The 10,223-nt window shown below is 42.6% G+C and overlaps 1 protein-coding gene across 1 annotated transcript in view; it reads right to left on the bottom strand.

Annotated features, from left to right (window-relative positions):
* Positions 1-206: 206 nt before the first annotated feature.
* Positions 207-10,223, bottom strand: part of trpc4a (transient receptor potential cation channel, subfamily C, member 4a) — a 28,722-nt gene continuing 18,705 nt past the window's right edge. Inside the window, exons 7-14 of the mRNA XM_069678220.1 lie at positions 7,783-8,128; positions 5,960-6,099; positions 5,663-5,863; positions 5,456-5,577; positions 5,147-5,342; positions 3,624-3,665; positions 3,188-3,277; positions 207-2,041 (exon numbers count right to left, since the gene is read on the bottom strand). Coding sequence (XP_069534321.1) covers positions 1,385-2,041; positions 3,188-3,277; positions 3,624-3,665; positions 5,147-5,342; positions 5,456-5,577; positions 5,663-5,863; positions 5,960-6,099; positions 7,783-8,128 — 1,794 coding nt within the window. The 3' untranslated portion in view covers positions 207-1,384. The remainder of the gene's footprint in view (positions 2,042-3,187; positions 3,278-3,623; positions 3,666-5,146; positions 5,343-5,455; positions 5,578-5,662; positions 5,864-5,959; positions 6,100-7,782; positions 8,129-10,223) is intronic.

Raw genomic sequence — 10,223 nt, 5'->3', positions numbered from 1 at the left:
CAGGGCTGACACACAGAGACAGACAACCTTTCACGCTAACGCTCACACCTATGGGTAATTAAGAGTCACCAATGAACCTAACGAGCATGAAAGCAGTGCTTTCTATTCGTGTCTGCATGATCACTGAACAAGAGAAAAAAAAGCCATATATTTCATTTAATTTATTTTAGATCTATATTTTAATCTCTATAACATCATTCATTCAAACTAACATGACATCTAAAGGTACCAGTCAAAAACAGCAAATTTGTTCAAAATAAAAAATACTTCTTTCGAAGGATCGATAATAAAACATGAATAATAAGTTGCCTTTAAAGGTTGTTTTGTGGCGTTTCATATTTTATATCTGGCATTGTTCTTTGACTGACAGTTGGCTGAAGTGCTTATCATGAATTAGTTGCCTGTTAAATGTCACATGGTCCTCTTCAGAATGACCAGAACCCCAATCCCAGGTTTTTGCATAGAAAAACATTGACAGAATTGTTGTTGCATGATGAGAACAGCCATGTACGCTTAAGTGTTTAAAGTGCAGAAAGAGACGGAGTAAGGCAGAGAGTCGGGTCTAAAACTGAACACGTCTATTGCTCTAAAGAGATAAGGATGAGGGAGATAAGCAGCGGAAAGATAAACAGGAAAGGAAAAGAGGTAGAGAGGGAACAATGGATAAGAAGGTTACATGTCAGAAAGAGATCGTACGGTGGCTGAGAAGGGCAAACTCGCTGCCATTTTCAAAAAGATTATTCATTAGGAGAAACGGGCTGCAGAGTTCAGAAATCATACAAATAAATCATCATTTTTTACGGTGAAATAGTTTCATGCACAAACAGCTGCTGCTAAGTGTAGCTGCCGTTAGCAAGCTAGCTCAATTAGCCGTGCAGCTAGCGTTTTTCTTTTTCATTTGCAGCACATTATAGAACCAGAATAATTTATTTTATATTATTGTTTTTGTTCTTGAATCTGCAGCAGGTTTCTCCAAATCGGGAAATCTCTTGGGCCGGTGCGGTGCGTTTGCCCCTTGACGGCCACCGTAGCGTTGGTAGAAAGACGACGTTAAAGAACAGAAATGATCAGATTAAGGAAATAAATACTTCCATAAGATAATATGAAATGACTTTATCATACAATCAAATCCTTGCAATGCTCACACAGAGCTCAATACCTTTGCTGCATCTCCGCTGCTAATGTATATCAGCATTTGAAACACTTAAACCAAACGCCTCCCTGAGTCTCCAAAGATCAAAGCTGATCGTCAGCTCAGAAATAACTGGAAAAGTTTGACTCTTTGCTAAACTATCGATCACATCCGCACTGAGGCTCTCACTGATTGTCGGTCTCTCCGTCCTCTGTCCATCTTTATGGCCTGTTATTATATTCATGTTTCATCTTATGTTTCTTCTTTGGATGACACCGACAAACATCCATCAGCTACTGAGTCACTGCACAGTGAGCTCTCTGTGTACTTCTCCTCTGTTTCTTTAGAGACCTCGCTATTTTCGCTCTGGGCCTCATTCGCAGCCTCCTTTTCTGTCTCCAGGAGGTCTTTCTCATCCCTACCTGTTGCTTTCCCCTCTGTGTCTGAGCCCCCAGAATCCACTGCCTCCTCGGACAAAGAGTACATGTTTCTGGAAACCTCTCCTGCACTCGCTGCGTCTTCACTACCTCCTCTGTGGCGTTTCTGGAACAAGCCAAAGTCAGTGATTTCTTTGGGGAAGTTTTTCCTTTGGCTGGACTTTTCGCCGGAGCTCTCGTCCGAGGGAACGCTCAGGAGTCCGTTGGGCAGGCCGTTGGAGGATTCAGGCGGCCTTGTTGAAGCTATAGAGCTGCAGTGCTTGAGGATGGATGTGGTCATCTTGAATCGGTTGAGTTTGCTTTTCACCTGGCTGCTCTGAGGACAGGGAGAGACCTTGAGGGAGGAGTTTGGGTAAGCGAGACTGGACTCCGCTGAGCTGCCGCTGGCCAGCGCCCCCTGTAGAGCCGGCTTCCCCGTCTTCATCATGCCCATCACCTCGTAACGGAAACTGGAGATATCCTGTTTCAGCTCCTGGGAAAGTGAAGCAAAACGTGAGCTTGCCTGGAAACTTTGATTTATCTATCTATCCAAGTTGTTGGTATTAGGAGAACAGTCTACAAATTTGTATATTCTCGTGTTGATCCAAATTACAACTGGCAACGTACCCTAACACAGCAGAAGGCATTTTATCCAGCAGACACAGAGCAACATTGTCCACCTGATGGATGTTACACCATCATTCACTCTTCTTTGTGCTCATGTTCAGCTCTCTATCAAGCTCTGAGGGAAATATCTGGCTTTTTAGCTGCTACATGTCCTCCTCTGTTTGGCTATTTTATCTGTCTGCAGTTTGGTGCCATCATTGTTTTAATGGAAACAGCTGTTTGCTGAAGAAGCTGAGGGAGATGAAAGTGACACAAACAGTTAAATTGGAGGGTGAAAAACCAAACACGAGCTCCAACTGCAGAGTCTAAGTGATAACTCTCAGTGGGTCTTAACTATTTGCAAACCCTGTCAAATACATGTAGTCATTCAATCTATTGATAATCTTCGAATATCAAATCAAATCAAATCAAACTTTATTTATATAGCACCTTTCATGCAAAAAGAATGCAACACAAAGTGCTTCACAGAGAAATTAAAAACATATCACAATAATACAAATACTGGAAACTTGCCCCTCCCGACCCATCCCCAGAGGCACACATACACTTTATCACACACAGATACAGACAGACACACATACACTCACCCACACACATGCACGCACTCAGGATAAAACATGGTAAAGAGGCATGGCAGGACACTGAGGAACAGGTGCCATCTGCACTGGGAGGGGTCACAGTCTACAGCTGCAGGGAGTGCCACCCACAGAGACCACCCCTACCCGGAAAGACCGGGATAGACTCCACACAAGGTGCAGAGCCCCACGGTCCTCCGGGCCTGAGGGATCTCCAGGACGACGTCCCTGTGGGCAGACCAGACACAACTCCCAGTGTGGAGGGCTCCCATGAGGAAACACTGGAGCTAAAAAGTAAAAGGCTAAAAGACAATAACAAAGGCTGAGATAAATGTAAGAAATAAAATGATAAAAATAGAAAAAATAAAATGTATTAAAATTTGAGATAGAAAGATATTGGTTATGCCTGCTCGTTCCTCTGTTGGATACATTCCTACCTTGAAGTTCTCTTCAGTCAGGCCTTCCTCTGTCTTTGCATCTCTGATCATGGCCGCCACATAGCGTTTCACCAAGTTTCTCAGCACCCCCTGCATGAGTTAAAATGACATTTAGTCACTTTAACACATAACTCACATCCATCCGTCAAGAAGATGACAAATCTGTATACACAAAAGAAAAGAAGCTAAATCTCCTATAAACAAAATACTACAATAACCACCTGCTGATATTGACACAGTGAAAATCCTCTGCAGAGAATGGTGATGAACAACCCACTGAGTGTAATTGCGAGACCTATTGTGTGAGACGCTGCAGAGCTTTCTATTGACAGATGGAAATTGAAAGTGTAGAAAGGCGGCGAGAGAGCAGAATGTGTGATCTGTCACTCTGCAGCGCAGTAATCAATTTCAGCTTGCTTCAGAAAACAGTGTTTACCTGGTACTGGTGGTTTATCCTCAGGTTCTCTGCTGCTCGCCTCTGCACACACATCACATGACAGAGAGAAGAGTGTGAAGGAAGAGATAAAAGCATCTTCACATATTTGTGTGCCATCTGTGTGTCTCCCTGCATGTGTCCCCTGAGTGTTGGACAAGCGGCAGCCTCTGGTGTTGAACAATGAAGCCAATGCAAGAAGTTTGTGCTCCAGCTTGTCGGTGAGTTTAATGCAAGTATTATTGTATTGATATATTTCTAGCACTAAGTAGCAGGTATAGCTGGCTTATTAGCCTGTTAAGTGTTTATGTTTTAATCGTCGGCCAGTAAATAACAGTCAGGAGTTGTGGGCTTTTCTCCTGGGCAGACCGTAGTGATGAGAAGACCGGTTATTTTAAGATGTTCACCCGCTGCTATCTCAATGGACGAGCCAACAGCGAATCCACGACTTCCTCAGTCTTATAAATAAGCTGCAGTCAGTCACCACCACAAACAGAATCTCCTCCGTGGGAAACACAAAGTTAAACTAGCTCATTCACGAGATAATGGATCAGACACAGACTGTTTAGCATTGATAACGTGTCGTTTTCCAAACACTAGCTTTTCTGCAGCACCACCCCCTCATCCAAATATGGTCACTTCTGGCTCCAGAAAACCAACATGGCGGCTGTCGCATCCCACAACTCGAGGCTCAATTTACGCAGTTGAAAAACTAATGTTTGACGTCATGGTGGCTACGTCCATTATTTACACAGTTTCTTATATAGTTTTATCACAAAAGACTTTCTAATAAAATGAACCCTTTAGGGCTGCAACAACAATCACTTTAGTATTTATTTGTATACAAGTCATTTGTCTTTGTTTTATTGATTAACAATTTTGTCTATCAAATGGAAAATGTTCAAAATAATGCCCAAGATGGTGTCTTAAAAATGCCTGAAAGAGCAACAAATCATCAACAAGTCATTTGTTGTCACAAAAAAGGATTAATTTTAAATGTTTACTAATTCATTTTTCTGTTGTTTTTAATCGTTTTGGCTCCTCTAGTTTTACAATGACTGCCAAAATAAGAGTTTTAAGTAATTTGTGTCCAATTAAAAAAACAATATAAGGACTTCACTTCACTTCACTTTATGGAAGTGTTGTGTAACATTTTGTACAAATGTCTTCCCAGCCTGCTGTGTCTGAGGCTCACTCTTCATATAAACTCATATATGTGTTTTTGACACCCGACTTACTCCCAGACTTCCGAAGGTTTCCGGCCGCCTGGATCTCGTCCTCTTGCACACCTGTCTCTTGATCCAGCGCATGAGGTACCAGAATGACTTGGGGCTGGGGACGATGTTGAACGGGGCCGGCAGAGTGGCCCCTTCTTCAAAGTAACTCATCCACAGCTTCGTCCTGGCAAACTTCCACTCGATGTCCGCGTGATCCTGAAACAGAGGAAAGGGCACGCGATGAGAGAAGCGCTGCCAACACAAACACTGGTTTGTGCTGCATTGTTTATTCCTTTGATGTGTGCTCACAGCGATGTGCTGGTAGGAGTTATTCATCATGGCTATGAGCATGTTGAGCAGCACCACCAGGGAGATGATGTTGTAGGTGCCGAACATGGTGGCTCCGATGAACTCTGTGAACTGATGGTCTGCGTCCACGTTGGTCACGTACAGGCTGATGAGACCAAAGATCGACCAGAAGAGAGACTGCAGCGTCTCAAATAATCTGCAAGAGAAAGACGGATATTTAACTAAGATAAATGTGATGTAAACACTGTAATTTGGAATGATCACTATAAGAAATAGTGATCATAATCACACACACAGGAAAAGACTTACGTGGAGAAAGCGTTATTCTGCTCCACACAGCGGATGCCTTTGCATTTTCCTTTCTCATCTGAAGCCTTTGTCTCATAATAAAAATACAGCTGGTTCAGCCCGTTAGCAAAAGCGAGCAGGACCTGGAAAGAAGGATATATTCTATTCATGTACTCTACTGTTTGCATGTTTATATTCCTGTATGTGCGCAAACACTTGTGTGTTTACCAGACAGTAGATGAAGAGGAACTTCAATATGTCCAGCAGCATCCTCCCCAGAGAGATCTGCAGCGGCCCCAGATGTGAGTTGGCTGTGAACAGCGAGATGAGGCGCAGGGAGCTGAAAATGTTGGCTATGGCAAACACGGCCTCAGCTACTAGTGTTGGGTGCCACATCTCCCACTGGTTCCTGGGTTTACTACCACTGTACTGAAAGGGGCAAGGAGGAGGACAGATGAAGTGACAAACACTGGAAAGTTACACTTCACGTGTGTATTATACTGCTGTTCAGAGATAACTGGTTACCTTAGTGTAGGCTACAATCTTCAGGGAGATGGTGGCCAGGTAAAGAGAGTTCATTACAAAGTCCATCAGGTTCCACCAGTCATGCACGTAGTCTTGAAAACCACCATCCCACATTTGTTTGATCTCTGCCCAGATGAATCCTAAAAAATATTGAATGAAACATGTTACATATCCAAACATAAGAGGACACAGAGGACTGTTATGTCTGGCTGGCTCGCAGGTGTCTTAAAATAGTATGGAGTTATTTCTGGCATCCAGCATTGTGCAAAAATACTCTCATGCATTCACAATTTTACATGAGTGGGAGATGGAGCACTTCTAGCTTGGATGGGCATGAAATTCCCCTGTCTGAATCATCAGTACAAAGAGATCAAAAGCTGTATTAAAGATATCTGGTTGTTCTATTTACCAGACTAATCGCTGCAGCTCTGTTAAGTTGTGTTTAAGTACAGCTGTGCTTTGGGTTAGCATGCTAACAAGAATATGGAGACAATGCTAACAATGCTGAGTTTTAAATCAGCAGCTTAGCGCAAAGCAGTGCTAAGACTGAAGTTTGCACGTATTTGGTTGTGCACCAAATTGACTTGGGATCACTAAAGTTATGATAATTTATGCTGATGGTGGCAAATCGTTCAACCTTATTATGGCGGCAATTTTTCTCTGATGTCACGTTAAGGGTGGGAAGCTCAAAGCTCTGTCATAATGTACTACTGTTGTTAGTCGTATAAATAAAGGAAATGGTTTTCATTTTACTGCTTCTTGAGTCATCAGCAACTGAAGACTCAATGGAGTGAAAATCTGGAGCCTTAAGGAAATAATTCAAGGTAAAACAACATTTTTGCTAGCTAATTAGCTACCATTAGACAACAGCTAAAGTTAGCATTCAACCACTTTCTAGCTAACTTTAACATTAGCTAGAAAGTGGTTGAATGTTAGCTCACGTTGAATTTCTAGCTAGCGTTAATGCTAGCAAGAAATTCAATCTGTCAAACAATATTATAAGAATTCGACCACTTCCTAGCTAATGTTCTAGCTACAACGTTACCTAGAAAGTGGTCAATGCTAGCTAACCTTGAATTTTGTTGTTAGCTAGAAATTCACTCTATCAAAAAATAATGTAGGAATTCAACCACTTTCTAGCTAACATTAGCTAGGAGGGACTTGATAACATTAGCTGTTGTCTGACAGTAGCTAATAAATAGGTTGTTTTACCCTGAAAAAAGGCATGTTTTGTTCCTTCGGATATTCAATTCTCTTTTCATCTGCTGGACAGTTTAAAAGAGGTGAATGATAACAATTTGTCTGATTCACTGTATTTATGACTTACAACCTAGCTTTTTTTACTCTGGGTGCGGGAGGGGGGCATTTAGGATTTATAGGGGGTTGGGCGCATACAGGCTAATAGAGACAACATCTCTTTATAAAATAATGTGAAACCACATGATAGAACGAATGAGGTAAAAGCTCAGAGCTTTAACAAAGAAAGACACAAAGAAAAATTATCTGGGGACATGAGTGTCTGTACAAAATTCTTTTGGCAATCCTTACAATTGTTGTTGAGACAGCCTGGACCAAAGTGGTGGACTGACTGACTAACTGATGATGAACTGATAACGCCATCTGAACATTGTAAGTGGGATTAATATAAGATGAAAAGCCAACAATGACTCACAGTTTAAAGGTCTGTTGCATGTGTCACCGGTTTTAAATTAATACAGAAACTATGAGGCAGATCCGAGCCATCTCATGTACCGATGCAAAGGAATAAACATGACCTTTGTTTTCTTTAAAAGGCCATGTTGTCAATCCCCCATTTTACTCACCCAGCACCCAGGGCAGGATCATCCACTCCACAGTGGTGGGTGCGGGGCCCTGCCTGTCCTGCCGGTCCTGCTCGGTGGTGACGATGTGCTGGGAGGCGAGGAGCAGCAGGAACAGGAAGGTCAGGTAGGACGACGTGTGGCAGATGAACTTGATGAAGGGCTTGCGGATGAAGAGGCCGTAGCGACTCTTGGGGGCGATGAGGTAGCAGAGAGCGAACACGGGGTAGAGGAGGCCGATGAAGACGCAGGTGATGAACTTTCCTGCCCAGGGGCGGCGTCTCCAGCCGGGGAACTCGTCGTACCAGCGGGACGCCAGAAGCTGCTGGCAGTTCGGCTGAGCGACAAACTGTGGAAGTAAAAAAGAAGGAAGAAGAGTTATAGCTTTTATCTGTTTGAGTTATCCAGTGAATAACTTCACTAACTCGAGGAATCATTTTCTGGGTCTGCATCTCAGCCTGAGGCAATTTACACAGAAAGCACATGATGCCCGAGTGACCACATGCCAGCACCTGCAGCAAGTTTAGAGAATGCAAAGGCAAAGGGAGAGATGTGTTGGTGGTGTGGAAAATTGAAGGATAATCATCTTAATGATGCTTTAAATGACTGACTACATGTCTTGTTGCGATAACAACACAGTTCTTCTCGAGTCCTTATTTAATTGAATCTTCATCAAAAACAGACATTTGAGGTATCCACCTCAAAAGGAACAATTGAAAGATGAATTGGAACATGAATCCACATGTGGGAAACATTTTGTCTTCCTTTCTTTTGTTTGGCTTGTGTGATGTTTTGTGTTGCTGTGGGATCAAAACCTCATGTGACTGCAAAAGTGAAAGACTAAGAAAGGAAATTCTGAGTATGTTAATGTCATGCTCCTCTGGGTAACTGAGCGCAAGGTTATTAACAGTGAGGCCAAAAAATCATTGCATCCAAACTGCAGATGTGCTGCGGGTCTGCCTCAGCCAAATGGACTGAAGCGTCTGCAGCATCTGGGGATAATCTGTAAATATGTGTGGGAAACATTCACATTAAAAATAATCATATCGTATTCTGGTGTAAATGAGTCAAACAGCACACTTGCACACACGCAATGTCGTGAAATATCACATCGAGCTTCTCTCTCTCTCTTGGAGTCAAAGTGTCGACCGGCAACCGTTGTGTGCCAATTCACCAACTCTGCAGCCTTGTTACCATGGGAACCAGAGATCCCTATCTGTGTGTCGGGGTCTGGAGTCGAACGGCTCATATTTCCATACTTTAACGACAACATCGCCACAAAAACTTGAGAGGGAATGCAGAGAGGGAATAAAGGAGGTAATGAATTTCATGGATGATTGGAGCGGTTCTCGTTTCCAAAATGAGACACAGAGAGAGAGAGAGAGGGAGAGGAAGAGAGAGCATAATGATAATGGAAGTGATCAATGATACTGCCTCAACTATTTGCATCACCAATATATCAACATAATGTAACAATGGCAGAATGAAGAAAAACAGAGCAAATGCGGCTCTTCTATTTCCATATGACTCTTTTGAGCATGAACGTCTTTGTATGAAGAAATGGCTTAAGTTCAACCACCCAGACCCGTGGGTGCAGGCGGTGCCTTATAATGAAGTACAGCACGGAAAATTACAAAATATAAACTCTTTGTTTTCTCATGTTCTCATTGTCATTGTTTTTAATTTTGCATACCAATACAGTAACTGTTCACTCTTTGATGCACGTGTGATTGGTCTGCTCATAAACACAGTAGAATTAGCCTCACGTTTAGCTGCTCGTCAAAATGTTTCACCTTGTTAATAAAAGTAAACAAGATGTACTTAAGCTGATTTATGTTTTGCCTTCATCAGCACGATATATTAAGCACTGAAAGTGATGCTAATGATGTCACAAATTGAGCTTATTAACATCATAATTAGGGGATGTATCCATGCGAATATGTGTCTTAGCACATGAGCTATAATAATAAGGCAGAAACTCTCTCACATTATAAGGGAAATGTTAACATTAAGGAAACGAGTAGGCTGTCTGAAAAAGAGGTTTTGCTTAATTTGTTTACAGTGTTTAAGGTTGGAGAGAGAGAGAATAAAATCCTTTCCTAGGTGAGAAAGTCCAAGCACCTGTGTTATATCACCCTCTGTCTGTCTGTCACAATCACTTCCACAACTCTGCTGGAGTAAAGTGTCGCATTATAGGTGGCTCGTTCGCACAGCTTAGAAATGACCTCTCCTGGTCTCAAGTACAGTCTCTCCACTGTCAACTGTCAAAGTACCAACAAAGTGCTCCTCCAGCGTGTCTGAGGACAAGCGGGGCTGCCGCCCTGCTCTGTGAGGGCAGGTTCCCCCCTGCAGCATTTCCAAAAGAAACTCTCACAGACTCAGGCACAAAAACTTACAGCTGGTTATGTTTTAGCTGCTTTTTGTGTTATTGAGAGTTAAAATAC

This window comes from Semicossyphus pulcher, unplaced genomic scaffold (assembly GCF_022749685.1).
Source record: "Semicossyphus pulcher isolate SPU_LCO1_2020_fin unplaced genomic scaffold, fSemPul1.0.p SCAF_10, whole genome shotgun sequence".
Lineage (NCBI taxonomy): Eukaryota > Metazoa > Chordata > Actinopteri > Labriformes > Labridae > Semicossyphus > Semicossyphus pulcher.
Note: the sequence above shows the minus strand (reverse complement) of the source record. Positions and strands in the feature narration are given on the sequence as shown.